Source organism: Marmota marmota, unplaced genomic scaffold (genome assembly GCF_001458135.2).
Source record: "Marmota marmota marmota unplaced genomic scaffold, marMar, whole genome shotgun sequence".
Classification (NCBI taxonomy): domain Eukaryota; kingdom Metazoa; phylum Chordata; class Mammalia; order Rodentia; family Sciuridae; genus Marmota; species Marmota marmota.
Genome location: NW_026000185.1, coordinates 8,308,187 through 8,322,479, shown reverse-complemented (window position 1 = coordinate 8,322,479; position 14,293 = coordinate 8,308,187). Strand labels below are relative to the sequence as shown.

At 61.0% G+C, this 14,293-nt stretch overlaps 5 protein-coding genes across 14 annotated transcripts; 3 read left to right on the top strand and 2 right to left on the bottom strand.

Moving 5' to 3' along the window:
- The first annotated feature begins 6 nt into the window (after positions 1-6).
- Positions 7-5,204, top strand: Rhot2 (ras homolog family member T2). 6 transcript variants are annotated; one of them, XM_015491004.2, is made up of 17 exons: positions 7-80; positions 148-191; positions 979-1,032; positions 1,517-1,569; positions 1,656-1,764; positions 1,911-2,012; positions 2,111-2,209; positions 2,303-2,411; positions 2,496-2,616; positions 2,944-3,028; positions 3,099-3,241; positions 3,316-3,416; positions 3,493-3,623; positions 3,737-3,817; positions 3,933-4,055; positions 4,146-4,348; positions 4,566-5,204. In XM_015491004.2, exons 5-17 carry the CDS (start codon positions 1,708-1,710, stop codon positions 4,690-4,692), a joined length of 1,482 nt encoding a protein of 493 aa, XP_015346490.1. In that variant the 5' UTR covers positions 7-80; positions 148-191; positions 979-1,032; positions 1,517-1,569; positions 1,656-1,707; the 3' UTR covers positions 4,693-5,204. The 6 variants fall into 6 exon arrangements, with proteins under 6 accessions (XP_015346490.1, XP_048645423.1, XP_048645421.1 ...); XM_048789466.1 differs by having other exon boundaries at positions 4,146-4,434; XM_048789464.1 differs by having other exon boundaries at positions 979-1,107; positions 4,146-4,434.
- Positions 5,205-6,549: 1,345 nt separating this feature from the next.
- On the top strand, positions 6,550-9,203 carry Rhbdl1 (rhomboid like 1). Of its 4 annotated transcripts, none has more exons than XM_048789475.1 (8): positions 6,550-6,757; positions 7,151-7,309; positions 7,520-7,744; positions 7,820-7,968; positions 8,097-8,209; positions 8,281-8,381; positions 8,463-8,523; positions 8,603-9,203. In XM_048789475.1, the coding sequence occupies exons 1-8, from the start codon at positions 6,719-6,721 to the stop codon at positions 8,872-8,874; spliced, it is 1,119 nt and encodes a 372-aa protein (XP_048645432.1). In that variant the 5' UTR covers positions 6,550-6,718; the 3' UTR covers positions 8,875-9,203. The 4 variants fall into 4 exon arrangements, with proteins under 4 accessions (XP_048645432.1, XP_048645433.1, XP_048645434.1 ...); XM_048789476.1 differs by having other exon boundaries at positions 6,552-6,757; positions 7,148-7,282; XM_015491005.2 differs by having other exon boundaries at positions 6,563-6,757; positions 7,148-7,309.
- A 202-nt stretch (positions 9,204-9,405) lies between these two features.
- LOC107146517 lies at positions 9,406-11,032 on the bottom strand. Its single transcript, XM_015490618.1, has 4 exons — positions 10,998-11,032; positions 10,531-10,934; positions 9,786-10,409; positions 9,406-9,681 (listed from the first exon to the last, which is right to left on the bottom strand). The coding sequence occupies exons 1-3, from the start codon at positions 11,030-11,032 to the stop codon at positions 9,985-9,987; spliced, it is 864 nt and encodes a 287-aa protein (XP_015346104.1). The 3' UTR covers positions 9,406-9,681; positions 9,786-9,984.
- Stub1 (STIP1 homology and U-box containing protein 1) lies at positions 10,898-12,664 on the top strand. The gene is made up of 6 exons (XM_015491006.2): positions 10,898-11,333; positions 11,417-11,582; positions 11,757-11,844; positions 11,963-12,019; positions 12,105-12,221; positions 12,301-12,664. The coding sequence occupies exons 1-6, from the start codon at positions 11,192-11,194 to the stop codon at positions 12,424-12,426; spliced, it is 696 nt and encodes a 231-aa protein (XP_015346492.1). The 5' UTR covers positions 10,898-11,191; the 3' UTR covers positions 12,427-12,664.
- Positions 11,632-14,287, bottom strand: Jmjd8 (jumonji domain containing 8). Of its 2 annotated transcripts, none has more exons than XM_048789478.1 (9): positions 14,181-14,287; positions 14,015-14,107; positions 13,864-13,912; positions 13,694-13,790; positions 13,542-13,610; positions 13,331-13,450; positions 13,174-13,241; positions 12,954-13,091; positions 11,632-12,793 (listed from the first exon to the last, which is right to left on the bottom strand). In XM_048789478.1, the coding sequence occupies exons 1-9, from the start codon at positions 14,276-14,278 to the stop codon at positions 12,713-12,715; spliced, it is 813 nt and encodes a 270-aa protein (XP_048645435.1). In that variant the 5' UTR covers positions 14,279-14,287; the 3' UTR covers positions 11,632-12,712. The 2 variants fall into 2 exon arrangements, with proteins under 2 accessions (XP_048645435.1, XP_048645436.1); XM_048789479.1 differs by having other exon boundaries at positions 12,954-13,088.
- Positions 14,288-14,293: the final 6 nt, after the last annotated feature.

Here is a 14,293-nt window from a genome sequence, read left to right as displayed (position 1 = left end):
GCCCGCGCGCGCCGAGGAGATCACCATCCCCGCCGCCGTCACGCCAGAGCGGGTGCCCACCCACATCGTGGACTTCTCAGGTAGGCTCCGCGCGGCGCCCGTGCCGGGCCTGTCCGCGCGCGCCTGCAGCGGGTTCTCTCTCTCCAGAAGCCGAGCAGACGGATGAGGAGCTCCGGGAGGAGATCCGTAAGGTGCGGGAGCTGCGTGGATGGAGTCGCCGGCCGTCCTCGACCCTGACAGTCAGCATCCAGAGCGGGACTCCTGCAACACCCCCTTCAGGGATCCAGGACAGTCTAGTGCCTGCAGTGCTGTCCAGAGGCAGAGGGCCCTCCCTCCGTCTCCTTCCCGGCATCTGAGGAGGCACAGTCTCCCCTTAAACTCCTCTGCAATCCCGTTGCCCTGTACTCTGGTCCACTGCGCAGGATCTCCAGGCTCATCTGCTTTCAGAGCCCCTGGATCTAGCTCTTGCAGTCTCCATTGTATCCTGGTTGTATCCATCACTAGTTGTGTGCAGGCCACAGCAACCCAGGGGCAGCCCCCCAGCCCTCACAGGGCACATTGCTGTCCTTCTCTGGACTTTGGCTGCTTGTGACTTGAAAGTGGGAGGTGGAGTCAGGAGTCTCATCTTACAAGTAGCTTGCTCTTCAGGGGTGTGGCTGGGTCTGTCCTGAGCACTTGGGCCTACAAAACAGAGCTGTGGTGCTGGGGCCTGGTGTCTCCCTCTTGGGGGCAGGGAGGGACTTGTCTGAAGCTGCCTGGCCCAGGGTGATCCAGCCAGGGATACCCTGCCCTGTGAGTACCTGCTGTAATTGGCCAGGTTCCAGGGTAGGGTGGGCTTGCCAGGCTTTGGAGCTGCACCCTGTGCTGCTCAGAAGCACTTGAGACATGCTGGAGTCTTGGGGTGTGTGGAATGGTCTGAGCTGTCCACTGTAAGTGGGCAGCTTCTGGTCACCCTGTGCCTTGCTGCTGTTCTTGCAGGCAAATGTGGTGTGTGTGGTGTATGATGTGTCTAACGAGACCACGATTGAGAAGGTGAGCAGGAGGGAGCACCCCATCCATCCCAAGTCCCTGCCACTGGCTCTTTCAACAGTCCCCAGTGCAGACCAGGTAGTAGTCAGTGGCCTAGGGGAAGTTTTGTCCATGCCTGTGACCAGCCCTATCTCTATTAAGCATTTCAAGAAGCCCCACATCTCTGTGTTGAGGTCAGGCTTCTGGTACTGATTTCTCCACAGAGCACCTGGATGATTGTTCTATTTAAGCCAGCATTTCCTTTCCCTTTCCAACAAAGATAGCCTTAGAAAAAAGGTCCGGGGCCTGCCTGAGGTCTAGGATCTCAGTGTGCCTGGAGGGGCTTGTAGCTGCTCAGATTAGACATGGCCCTGCTTTCCCTTGTTTTCTCTTACTGGCCTCAGTTAGCCTCAAGCTCCCCTCCTCTCCTTGAGCCTGGTGCAGGCCCTGGGTGGGCACCTTGGACTGGGTGGGATGCCTCCTTTCATGGCCAGGCTTTGCCTTTCAGATTCGAACCAAGTGGATTCCACTGGTAAATGGGAGAACTGAGAGGGGGCCCAGGTAATAAGCAGGACCTTGGCAGGGAGGAGGAGTGGGACTGAGCTCCAGTGGCTCCCTGTACCTGGTAACCATGGGCTTCTCCCCAGGCTGCCCATCATCCTGGTAGGCAACAAGGTGGACCTGCGGTCAGGAAGCACCATGGAAGCTGTGCTACCCATCATGAGCCAGTTTCCTGAGATAGAGACCTGTGTGGAGGTAAGCAGGGAGAAGGCCGAGAAGAAGAGGGGCTCTGGTGAGTACAGAAGCACCAAGTTGCTATTGCAGGTGCTCATGGTGGCCGGCCTGACCTCACATCTGTGTCCTCTTCCGTTGCCTTCTGAGCCTGTGCTGTGCTCTTACAGTGTTCTGCCAAACATCTGAAGAACATCTCAGAGCTGTTCTACTATGCCCAGAAGGCCGTTCTACATCCCACAGCCCCCCTGTATGACCCTGAGACCAAGCAGGTGGGCAGTGGCTTCTCTGGGTATGGAGAGTGAGCAGATGGGAGTGGCAGGGTGGACCTTCCAAAGGCTGCTAGGGTGCTAAGTAGATGTTCCTGCAGCTGAAGCCTGCGTGCACCCAGGCCCTCACTCGAATCTTCAGGCTCTCCGACCAGGATCTGGACCAGGCACTGAGCGATGAGGAGCTCAGTGCTTTCCAGGTGTGCCCTGACCCAACTGCCCATCCTCAGGTAATAAAGCCCTGCTGTTCTGGGGCATTTGGCTGATCTGAAACCACTTCCTTTTGGAGACAGAAGTCCTGCTTTGGCCACCCTCTGGCCCCACAGGCCCTGGAAGATGTAAAGAGGGTAGTGTGCAAGAATGTGGTGGGCGGCGTGCAGGACAACAGACTAACCCTGGATGGTGAGGCCAGATGCTCTGTTGAGCCTGAGTATGTGGGGAGAGGGCCGCGTTGTTCCAGGTGCTATCCGCCTCTGCCCTTGACAGGCTTCCTCTTCCTGAACACACTCTTCATCCAGCGTGGACGGCACGAGACCACATGGACTATTCTGCGACGCTTCGGCTACAGTGACTCACTTGAGCTGACAGCAGACTACCTCTGCCCACGGTGAGTGGTAGGTAGGGCCTGGGGCCAACCCGCCTGTGTGTAAGGTCCTGCTCAGAGGACAGCTGAGACTGTTCTGCAGTGTGGGCCTCTCACTCTGGTCTGCCTGGGTCCCTGTGTGTGTAGAGGACTGGGTTGAGTGGGGCCCCCTGCATCAGGCCTCATGTACCAGAGACCATGCCATCCTCCTTGCCTGGCCCCAGCTGAGGAGCCATAGGAGCCTCAGAGGGGCCTTGGCCACATGGATGGTGCTGGCAGGGTGAGGCAGGAGCTGAACTACTGTGGAGCACAGGATCCCCTGGGAGCTAGATGTCCCATACATTCCTGCAGGCTCCATGTACCCCCTGGTTGCAGCACTGAGCTTAACCACCGCGGCTACCAGTTTCTGCAGCAGGTGTTTGAGAAGCATGACCAGGTGAGTGTTACCACCCTGGTCAGCCCTTGCCGTTCCCCAGCACTTGTGACTATGGCCCTTCTGCCCACAGGACCATGATGGCGCCCTCTCACCCTTGGAGCTGCAAAACCTCTTCAGTGTGTTCCCAGTGGCCCCCTGGGGCCCTGAACTCCCACGCACTGTCCGCACTGACACCAGCCGGCTACCCCTGCATGGTTTCCTCTGCCAGTGGACGTGAGCACATCCCTTCTACCCCTGCCCCCACCCCCTGCTGCCTTCCTCACTGACGCTGTGCCTCGTGCCTCCAGCCTAGTGACCTACCTGGATGTCCAGCGCTGCCTCGAGCACCTTGGCTACCTAGGCTACCCCACCCTCTGTGAGCAGGACTCCCAGGCACAGGCCATCACAGGTGGGCACCTACCCTCACCAGGCCCTGGGTCCAGCCTCTCCCCAGCATTTTCCTTCACCTGAGTCTCTGCTCACAGTCACTCGTGAGAAGAGGCTGGATCAGGAGAAGGGGCAGACCCAGCGGAATGTCCTCATGTGCAAGGTGGTAGGGGCCCGAGGAGTGGGCAAGTCTTCCTTCTTGCAGGCCTTTCTTGGCCACAGCCTGAGGGTAAGCATCTGCAGAAACCCCAGTCCCCACCTGGGGACCCAGGGGCAGGAGAGGGCACTGTGGGGAGTGCGGGACCAGGAAGCATAAGGCTCTCTTTGTCCCTATGACACCAGGACACCAGGGCATCCCCTGGGGAGACTCCCATCCACGTCATCAATACAGTGCTGGTCAGCGGACAAGAGAAGTACCTGATTGTGAGTGCTGGGAGTGAGATACCCATGTGCCCATGCCACCTGGTAGATTTGTCACAGGGTGGCCCTTGGGGGGGCCAACTCCTGGGAACACCCCTCAGAGCCCCATCTGTTCCAGCTATGTGAGGTGGATGTGGACAGCATGCTGGCCACTTCCCTGGACACCGCCTGTGATGTTGCCTGCCTGATGTTTGATGGCAGTGATCCTGCATCCTTTGCATTCTGTGCCACCGTGTACAAGGCAGGGTGACACTGGGAGCCCTGCAGGTGGAGGACAGCTCTGGGGCAGGTGGCTGGTGGGCCCTGCCTCACACAGCCCCTCCTCCCACAGCGCCATTACATGGATGGCCAGACCCCTTGCCTCTTTGTGTCGTCCAAGGCCGACCTGCCTGCAGGTGTCGCCCCACCAGGCCTGTCACCTGGGGAGTTCTGTCGCAGGCACCGGCTGCCTGCCCCCACCCCATTCTCCTGCAGCGGCCTGGCCCAGCCCAGCACTGATATCTTCACTCAACTGGCCACCATGGCTGCCTTTCCGTGGGTGCTTGCCACCAAGGCCTTGGGAGGAGGGTGGCCTGCCTTATACCAGGGCTCTAAGGGTGCTGATCACCTGGCTGTGCTGGGTGGGGGCTGTGGAGTGGGGTTCTGGGGCACTGAGAGCTGTTCTTGGTGCAGCCCTCCAGGCCTAGCTTCTGCCAGCGGCCTGGGACACAGTGGGGAGATATGCACCCTAAGTACCCATCTTCCCTCACAGACACCTGGTGCACACAGAGCTGCGCCCCACCTCTACCTGGCTCCGGGGAATGCTGGTGGCTGTTGGGGCCACCGTGGCTGCAGTCCTCAGCTTCTCACTCTATAGAATCCTGGTGAAGAGTAGATGATGCCTCTCAGCCCCCTCTCCTGACCTAGTGGGGCTCTACAGGGGCAGTCTGGTGCAGGCTTTCGGCCTCACAGCATGACTATGAGCCCCTGGGGCACTGCTCTGGCGCCCCTGCATCCCCTGCCCTTTCCTCAGGCCCCTCCTCAGGGCTGGGTGTGCCCCCAGCACTGTCTCACGAAAGCTCTACCCAGTCTGCCTGGCTGGGCTGTGCTGAGAACCTGGGCTTGTGACCCAGAAGCTCCACTGCCTGGCCTGAGGGCTCCATGGCAGATGTTCCTGGTAGGAGGCCCTTTCCTCACCTTTGTGGGTATTGGGTAAGGTGACCATTGACCCTAGACCCAGAATTCTTAGGGCTCTCCCTTGCTTCTGGTGTCAGTGGGTATGCAGGGGCCAGTAAGTGGCTAGGCTGTTGTGTAACCCCACCTTCCCATCCAGTTTGAAGCCTTGTCCGTGGCAGAAGACATGAGGTTGGGTTTCCTGATTAAACCTCACTTGTTTTTTTCCTCTCTGGGATCTCAGTCTCTGGAGACTGCTTTTCTTGAATCAGTCTAAAGTATGTTCTTTGTCTTGGTGTGATTGTGTCACTGGACCCCCTCACCTCCCTTCCATCCCTAAGTCCCCATCATGTGACCTCAGGCCAATGTGGAAAGTCCAGTTTTGGGTAACCTGTGGTCCAAGAGCCTTAATGTCCACTGACATGCATTCTCTGTGCTCCCTCCCTTTCCTTGGGCCCCCAACACTGCCTCCCCAAACCTTTCTACTCAGTCAGCCTGGCTGAGCTGCACTGAGTACCTGGGCTTCTTGTGACCCAGCTGCTGTAACAACCCACCACAAACATGGACAGAGGGAGCTCTGGCCTGAGATGAGTAGGGCCTTCAACCACAGCATGGCTTCCCCAACCTGAGCCCCTCTTCCTCATCTGCCTTTAAGGAGTAGCAAGTGGGTGTCCCAGTGAACCTGTGTGCTGCCTGCTCTACAGAAATGCCTGATTTGAGGGTCTCGAGCTGGACCCTGATATCCCCCACCTCTCTGCCAACTTAGTTCCACTGGCTTTAAGGCTGGACAGGAGATGCTATTTCTAGCTCACAATGTCCCCTGAGGCCCAGTGGCCTGAAGTAATAGCTCTATTGTATCTGCAGCAGTGGGCAACTTTGGCCCTTGGCCGGTTGCCATCGCTTCATGTCCTCTTTACCCATCACCTCCATCATTAGAAGGGTTTAGTTGCTCTCCCCAGGAGCAGCTGCTCTTCTCCCAGCTGCAGCCCTGCCCTTGAAGACTGCTGTCCATGTGGATGCCCCCTGTTATCCTGTCTGGGGCTTCCCGGTTGGGAGGCCCTGATGCCCTGATTCTCCCACATTCCTCCAGGCCCCTGGGGTGGGGGACGGGGGATGCAAATGGGTTGTTTTGGTCGTCTGAGCAGGAGCAGCTGTGGCAGGACCTTTCCCACCTCTGCTACCCACCTGGGGCTATGAGGTTTCCTTGCTGTGGCACTGGGGAGAGGAACAGGGGTCACCTGCTGCTGGACAGATGCACTTAAGGAACTTCCATCCCAGCGACGGGAGCGCAGGGTCACAACTTGGGGAGTCAGGAAGCCTAGCGGTCAGGAGAAGCTTCTCGGAGGAAGGGAGGCCCATGCTGAAGCTTGAGCCCCAGAAGGCTGCAAAGGAAAGCTGAAGGTCTTAATTGGGCGGAGTTTTAGAAACTGCACCTTGACTGAATCGCCGTCTGAGCTTGGCAGAAGGAGCTTCAGCTGTCCGGAGGGCGCACACAGTGCCTGCATCGGAACCATCCGCTTGGAGGAGGCCGGTTCCTACCCAGGGCGTGCATCCGGGGCGGTGCGTCCGTGTGTGAGGGGCGCGCGTTTCGTGGCGGCGTGTGCGCGGGGCGGGCGGTTCCGTGACGCGACTTGAGCGCGGCGCGCGCCGAGCGGAGCAGGCGGAGTGGGCCGGCAGGGGCGGAGCGGAGTCGTCCGCAGAGCAGCCCCTCCCGGCCTCGGCCGACCCCGGCCCGTTGCCCGGCCCGGCTCTATGGACAGGAGCTCGCTGCTGCAGCTCATCCAGGAGCAGGTGCGTGGGGTGGGGGCCGGCACCGCCCCCCGACGATCCTCCCGCTGCGGCGCTGGGCTGGGGGAGGGACCGGGCTTCCAGACAGCCCCGCCGGACACCCGCCACCCAAGCCCCCTCTCCGCGTGCCCCTTGGCCCCTATGCCTGAGCTTCCAAGGAAAACAGAGCGGTGAGAGGGTGGTCTCGTCTTCTGACTCGGGCCCTCCCTCCCAGGACGGGGAGGGTGGAAATAAGGTGGGGGGAGCCCTGGGGACCCGGGCACCGTGCTCTGGAAGGACCTGGGAACAAGCCAGGTCCCAGGAACCAGCCTGCTGCTCTTAGCCAGCCCGGCTCAGCCCCATGGTCCGGGTGGGCGCACCCTCAAGCCTTGGTCGGCGGCTCCCCCACCACAGCAGCTGGACCCTGAGAACACAGGCTTCATCGGTGCGGACACCTTCGCTGGGCTGGTGCACAGCCATGAGCTGCCCCTGGACCCGGCCAAGTTGGACATGCTGGTGGCCCTGGCCCAGAGCAACGAGCGGGGTCAGGTCTGCTACCAGGAACTGGTGGACCTGGTCAGTGCCACGGTGGGTGGGCAGCAGGGGGGGTGGCCCAGACCTGGACAGGCACATTGCCCTGGCCAGAGCAGGGTAGGCAGGTGGCTTCTTCCTGGGGAAGGCTCATAGATTGGGGCAGTGCAGGGCCTCAGACCCTGTGGGCAACCTAAGGGGCAGGGTGCTGTGGGGGATGACACTACAGCCGATGCTGATATCCCTGTCCCCCAGATCAGCAGCAAGCGCTCCAGCAGCTTCAAGAGGGCCATCGCTAATGGACAGCGGTCACTGCCCCGAGATGGGCTGCTGGATGAGCCTGGCCTAGGTGTCTACAAGCGGTTTGTGCGCTATGTAGCCTATGAGATACTGCCCTGTGAAGTAGACCGCCGCTGGTACTTCTACCGGCACCGCAGCTGCCCGCCCCCTGTGTTTATGGCCTCAGTCACCCTCACCCAGGTGGGCCTGCCCACCTGCTGCCCTAGGAGCTTCCCACGGCCCTGCCCTACCCAGCCCTAACACTCCTGTCCCCAGATCATCGTGTTCCTGTGCTATGGGGCACGCCTCAACAAGTGGGTGCTGCAGACCTACCACCCCGAGTACATGAAGAGCCCCCTGGTGTACCACCCTGGGCACCGCGCTCGCGCCTGGCGCTTCCTCACTTACATGTTCATGCACGCTGGGTGAGTGGGGCTGCTGTGCCTGTCGTGAGCACCGTTATGGTCAGGCCAGCTCAGCCAGAAAAATGCAGTCTTGAGGTGGGCCTGGAGACAGGTGGGCAACACAGCTGACCCCACCCTCCTGCGGCCAGGTTGGAGCAGCTGGGGTTCAATGCCCTCCTGCAGCTGATGATCGGAGTACCCCTGGAGATGGTGCATGGTCTCCTCCGCATCAGCCTGCTCTACCTGGCGGGTGTGCTGGCAGGTAAGGCAGGCGTGGGCCCTCTGCCCACTGCCCTGGCTGGCTGCTTCTTCACACTTCCTTCTGCTCTGCAGGTTCCCTGACTGTCTCCATCACGGACATGCGGGCCCCTGTGGTGGGGGGCTCTGGAGGGGTCTATGCCCTGTGCTCAGCACACCTGGCCAACGTTGTCATGGTAATGGGGCCACCTGGAGGCTGGGTGTGGGAAGGGGCCCACTTGGCCTGCCTCACGGCCTCTCTGTCTGCATGCCATCAGAACTGGGCTGGGATGAGGTGTCCCTACAAGCTGCTGAGGATGGTGCTGGCCCTGGTGTGCAGTGAGTAGGGGGCTGGATGGGGGAATGGGGGGCCGCAGTCTGTAAACAGGACAACTCCCACCTGTTGCTCCCTCTGCAGTGAGCTCTGAGGTGGGCCGGGCCGTGTGGCTGCGCTTCTCCCCACCACTGCCCTCCTCGGGCCCACAGCCCAGCTTCATGGCACACCTGGCTGGCGCAGTGGTGGGGGTGAGCATGGGCCTCACCATCCTACGCAGTTACGAGGAGCGCCTGCAGGACCAGTGCGGCTGGTGGGTGGTGCTACTCGCCTATGGCACTTTCCTGCTCTTCGCCATCTTCTGGAACATCTTTGCCTATGATCTGCTGGGTGCCCACATCCCCCCACCGCCCTGACCTACTCCCAGGCACCTAGGCTAGGCCAAGCATGCGGTGGGTTGACCACCAGGCAGGCCTGCATGTTGCCCCTGGTGAACAGACACCTCAAGGCTGCTGCTCTCTGTGGGGCAAGTGGGCCCTGCAGTCCACTGAGCTGAGGCCAAGCCTAACACCAGCCCTGGCTGCCCCTCCCAGTCCTGGGGAGAAGGTTGCTGGGCCAGGGTTGGACGGAGATCCCTAAAGACAGCCCCAGAGAAGACACCACCTCACCAACCCCACCCCAACCCACCCCCAGGACTTGCAGTCTGAGCCTTTTGGGGAGAATGAATAAATATTTTACACGGTGACAGGAACCTGTCCCAGGGCTTTGGAGGCTTCTCTGCCCCTAACCCAGATCACAGGGGACCCGCCACACACTGAAGAGAGCCTGGACTTCCTTCCTCCTTGTACCTCTGAACCTAGATGAGAGTGGAGTTAGAGTACCAATGACCCCATGCTATGAAGGAGCTGGTGGTACCTGGGGAGGGACTGTGGGCCTTCTGCTCAAACTGAGTTTAGCAAGTGTTTATTGAGCTCCTGTAGCACCCAGTCTCCTATTTGGTCAGCCTGCCATCCAGAGAGACCTGTGTCCTGAGGTCTTGTGGCAGGTTAGCAGGCCCTGGCCCATGGTCAGGTTCACTTGGTGGGAGTCCTGTGCTTCTTGACCAGCCTAGTGTCTTGTGGGTGGCTGAGCTGGTGCTGAGATTGGGCAGCAGGTCTGGCACAGCTTCGGCTCACAGACCACATCCACTGTACTGTCTTCACAAGGGGAGGGGGTCCATCACCCTGAGGCACAAGCTGGGGATAAGCCGGAGTGGGCCCCGAGGGCCCAACCAGTGCTCCCTGATAAGGTCCTGGATGTCCTCCCAGCCCACCAGCTGCTTACTCACCTCTGTTCAGGGCTGCAGCACTCTCTTGCCCCTGGTCCAGGTACAGCAGGTAGTGCCTGAGAATATACTGCAAGGTAGGCCGGCCTGGCAATGTGGCCAATTGGGGGGTTCCAGCTGCCCCCCAAGAGATGGGGGGATTCTCAAGACGGATCTCAAGACCATGTCATACATCACCAACTCTTTCCACAAGCAAGGGCACTCAGGTGCCCAGGCTGCGCCTGATTTCCCCAAGACGGTGGCGCCACCCACAACACCGAGGGTGCACCGCTTCGTGACTGCGGCGCGCTCCCTCGGAAAGCTGCCAAAGGCAGTGGCTGAACGCTGCATCACCAGCTCTGGGGGTTGTTGGCCACAAGCTGCTGCAGACAGTGCATTGAGGGAAGCCCAGGTGCGGGACCTCGCCAGGGAGGCTCGGACCCCGGAAAGGCCCCGCCCCGCAGGAAGCCCGGCCCAACGAGGCCCATCCTGCACGAGGCCCCGCCCCGGAGGAAGCCCGGCCCACCGTGACCCCGCCCCTCGCCGTGGTTTCCACGCCGGCGGCCGCCACAGCTCTTCTCTTGGCCGTTGTCCCTCGCCGCCTGTCCACTCGCCTCACGCTGGCCGCTGACAGCTCCTTCCCAGTACCTGAGGAAGGATGGTGAGGGGAGTCCATGACGCCCTACCTGCTGGCCCTCTCCTCCCTGCCGCCTTATCAGTGGTCCAGGACCTCCAGCTGTCCCCTGGCGCCCACGCGCTCCCGAAGCACCTTTCTGCGGCGCGTCGAGATGACGGCCCAGCGTTTCCGGTCTTCGCCGCCCCAGAGCCTGCTGAGGGCCGCCATGTTCGTGTGGAGGGGCGGGGTCACTGGGCGAGGTCGGAGGCGGAGCCCGCCCGGAGCGCCCCGCCCCCAGGTCGTCGGTCGCGCGGCTCCGCGCGCGTTCCCGTTCTGCAACCCCGCCCCGCGCCGGAAGTTCCGGTGGCGAATCGCCCGACCGGGCCGAGCGGATCGCGGNCCAGCCCGGGCGCCGCCAGCCCCGCGGGGCTTTGGGCTGCGGAGACTCGGTGGCGATCTCATTCCACAGGCGGCTATGCGCGACCCGATCCCGGATCGGGCGGGTGGGATGCTTGAGGCCGGCTGGGCCGGGGTCCTCAGCAAGATTGGGAAACTTACTTTAACAAAGTCAGTGAATTAGAGTCATGAGGGTGGTGTCAACCAGAACCCAGGGGTCTGACAACTGAGAAACCTTTAGTTTCTCGACTCCAGCCATGGCCCCAAAGCCGGGACTGGACCTGGGACATGGGGTTGTCAGCTTGCTGGGGCAGAAGGGCAAGGCGGGCCCACACCCTCTCGTGCTGGCCTTGGTCCCCAGACTCGGAACCCCCTGGTGGCAGTGTACTATACCAACCGGGCCCTGTGCTACCTGAAGATGCAGCAGCCAGAGCAGGCTCTGGCCGACTGTCGGCGAGCCCTGGAGCTGGATGGGCAGTCCGTGAAGGCACACTTCTTTCTGGGTCAGTGCCAGCTGGAGATGGAGAGCTACGACGAGGCCATTGCCAATCTGCAGCGAGGTGGGCCAACACCCTGCCTTGCCTTGGGCACCTGGGGCCCCAGGGATGGGCTGGCCAGACTAATCTTAAGTCTCCATTCCCAGCTTACAGCTTGGCCAAGGAGCAGCGGCTCAACTTTGGGGATGACATCCCTAGTGCTCTGCGCATCGCCAAGAAGAAACGCTGGAATAGCATCGAGGAGCGGCGCATCCACCAGGAGAGCGAGCTGCATGCCTACCTCTCACGGCTCATCACTGCAGAGCGCGAGAGGTGGGCCCCTCCTGCTCCTTGTCAGGCTGCCTTCTTGGGTTAAACTGAGTCACCAGCACAGGTGTTTATTGAAAGCTAAGGTGGCACAGAGGAAGCTGGGGGAAGATGCCCAAGGCTGGGTGGGCTCTGACATCTGCCCAGGTCCATTTTGACCAGCTCCTGGTCAACCCTTAGGGAGCTGGAGGAGTGTCAGCGGAACCATGAAGGTGATGAGGATGATGGCCACGTCCGTGCCCAGCAAGCCTGCATCGAGGCCAAGCACGTGAGGGTGCCCCTGGCAATGTGTGTGTGTTGGGGTGTGTGTGTGAGACAGAGGGTACCCCCGACTGATGTTGGGTTGTGTGCCTGCGCGTGGCCCACACATGCTCCACTCTTCACAGGACAAATACATGGCGGACATGGATGAGCTCTTCTCTCAGGTAGACGAGAAGAGAAAGGTGAGCATCTATTCCCTGAAGCCTGAGAATCGAAGGTACTAGAACAGTGTCTCTTCCTATCTTTGATACTGCTCTTTTGTTACAGAAACGAGACATCCCTGACTACCTGTGTGGAAAGATCAGCTTTGAGCTGATGCGGGAACCCTGCATCACGCCAAGTGGCATCACTTATGACCGCAAAGACATTGAGGAGCATCTGCAGGTAAGGCCATGGGCCTGGGGACCAGGGCTAGAGGCGCAGCTCCAGCACACTGAGCCCCCTGACCCTGTTGTAACTGCAGCGTGTGGGCCATTTTGACCCTGTGACTCGGAGCCCCCTGACCCAGGAACAGCTCATCCCCAACCTGGCCATGAAGGAAGTCATCGATGCATTCATCTCTGAGAACGGCTGGGTGGAGGACTACTGAGGACCTCGCCCCAGAGGGTCCTGAGGCAGAAGCCCCAGAACCTGTACATAGTTTGTGTCTCTGGGCCCATCCCCATCAGTTCTGCTGGTGGGCTCTGGACTGCTCCCTCTTTCAGCATAGCCCTTGCTGGGCCATGAGCCTCCCCTGTCCCTTTCTGGGCAGGAAAAGCAGGTGAGGGTGGGCTGGGCTGAGGCCCCTGCTGCTGCCACTGTCTCTATAATAAAATCTGTGAGCACTACAGGGGCACGTGCTGGTGTATGACAAGCTCACCAGCTGCCTGCTCTGGCTAACCAAGGAAGGTTGAGATGAAGACACTGGTGTCCAGGTTGAGAGTGGCATGCCACCAGCGGTCAGGGAAGTACAGCACCTGAGGGTTGGACCAGAGAGGATTAGTCAGGGAACTTTGGGTCTGGCCCCTGCTGCCAGCCACTAATCTCACTGGCCCAGATGGTACACCTGGTGGGGGATGTGGAGCATAAAGATTGGGCACCTTTGGGCCTGGCCTGGTCCCCCTACTTGTCACTGACCTCACCAGCTCGGATGGTACACTCCAGGGGCCGCTCTGATGATGTCAGGGCTGGGTATGTGTCCTGCAGCCAGGCCAGTGTAGTTTTGTTGGGATGGAACTCTGGTGCCTTCTCAGGTGGGTAGAGGAACCAACGCTGCTGGCAAGAGCATGAAGTCACTATTGGGTCTTGTAGCCAGCAAGTCCCAAGCCTCAAGCCTCAGCCCTCAGCCTGTACAGACCTTGCGGCCATAGATGACCTCCGAGAACCCCGGCCCATGCCAGTGGAAGGGCACCCCAGAGCCAGCTCCTGTGGAGTCAGTTATGAGCAGCTGGTGACTAAAACAACCTGCACTGGCTGCCACACACCCTCACACATGATTCCCAAAGAGCACCTACCCGCGATTCCAAAGCTATAGGCAGGGGTGGTTCCCAGAAGACGAAACGGGGGTGGTGAATAGTGCCGAAAGAGCGATGCCCACTCAGTGAAGTTGTTGTCCCCAAAGAAGTACAAGGTGTCTGCCAGCAAAGAAGGAAGTCCCCGGGTGCTAGGATCTGGCACCCGGGGACTCCCAAGTGTCCCATACCTCTGCTATCAGGTCTGGCTCACCGTTCCCCAGGGAGGCAGGATCCTGAGGGTGTAGCAGCTGCTCAACGTATTCCTGGAAGGGCAGATCCACTATGGGGAAAAACACTGGTCAGGACCGGGTGATTCTGCGTTCAAGACTAAGCATGTTGGTCCCCCTTGGTGTGGAAGCTCACCTTTCCGGTAGGAGTAGGTGTTGGCAGTGCTCAGCCTCACTACATTGTCCCCAAAAGAAGCCAGCAGCCTTTCTCGGGAACACAGGGCCCGGAACCTCTGCGGGGACCAGCAGAAGGCTTAGCGGCAGGGCGGGCAGAGCCGGCGGCCCGCGGCGGGCGCCAGCACTCACCGAGTTGTCCGTGAGCCCCTGCAGGATGACCGGCCTGAGGAAGGCGTACCTGCGGAAGGAGGAGCCGCGCTCAGGTTCGGCGCACGCCTGTACCCGCCCCCCGGCGCGCTGCGGGCCGAGCCCGCCGTTCCCGGGCTCTGAGCGCACGTACTGCTGCATGAACTCGGCGTAGGTGAGGTCCGCCCGACGCTCCACGGTGCAGCGCTCCTCTTCCGCCACGGCCTCCGCCGGCCCGCCCAGCCGCCTGCGGGCACAGCCCGGTCAGCGCCGCCGCTGCCCCGCCGCCCGAGCGCGCCCTCCCGCCCGCGCCGCCTCACCATCCCCCGCCGCCCGCCTCCCAGGAGCCGGAGCCAGGTCGAGCCAGTGCCGCCAGCGCCGCCAGACGAGCAGAGCCGCCCGCCGGCCCCCGCGCCATGAGCCTCGCGAAGCA

Excerpts from the sequence above, each read along its gene's own strand:
- Rhot2 (XM_048789466.1), top strand. The coding sequence starts at position 1,708 with ATGGAAGCTGTGCTACCCATCATGAGCCAGTTTCCTGAGATAGAGACC. Across the intron at positions 1,765-1,910 it reads AGATAGAGACCTGTGTGGAG|TGTTCTGCCAAACATCTGAA; the intron begins GTAAGCAGGGAG and ends GTGCTCTTACAG. Across the intron at positions 4,435-4,565 it reads TGATCACCTGGCTGTGCTGG|ACACCTGGTGCACACAGAGC; the intron begins GTGGGGGCTGTG and ends CTTCCCTCACAG.
- Rhbdl1 (XM_015491005.2), top strand. The coding sequence starts at position 6,719 with ATGGACAGGAGCTCGCTGCTGCAGCTCATCCAGGAGCAG. Across the intron at positions 7,745-7,819 it reads CCTCAGTCACCCTCACCCAG|ATCATCGTGTTCCTGTGCTA; the intron begins GTGGGCCTGCCC and ends TCCTGTCCCCAG. Across the intron at positions 8,210-8,280 it reads CCTGGCGGGTGTGCTGGCAG|GTTCCCTGACTGTCTCCATC; the intron begins GTAAGGCAGGCG and ends TCTGCTCTGCAG.
- Stub1 (XM_015491006.2), top strand. The coding sequence starts at position 11,192 with ATGCAGCAGCCAGAGCAGGCTCTGGCCGACTGTCGGCGAGCCCTGGAG. Across the intron at positions 12,020-12,104 it reads AGGTAGACGAGAAGAGAAAG|AAACGAGACATCCCTGACTA; the intron begins GTGAGCATCTAT and ends CTTTTGTTACAG. Across the intron at positions 12,222-12,300 it reads ACATTGAGGAGCATCTGCAG|CGTGTGGGCCATTTTGACCC; the intron begins GTAAGGCCATGG and ends TTGTAACTGCAG.
- Jmjd8 (XM_048789478.1), bottom strand. The coding sequence starts at position 14,278 with ATGGCGCGGGGGCCGGCGGGCGGCTCTGCTCGTCTGGCGGCGCTGGCG. Across the intron at positions 14,108-14,180 it reads GAGGCGGGCGGCGGGGGATG|GCGGCTGGGCGGGCCGGCGG; the intron begins GTGAGGCGGCGC and ends CTGTGCCCGCAG. Across the intron at positions 13,611-13,693 it reads CACCTACTCCTACCGGAAAG|TGGATCTGCCCTTCCAGGAA; the intron begins GTGAGCTTCCAC and ends TTTTCCCCATAG.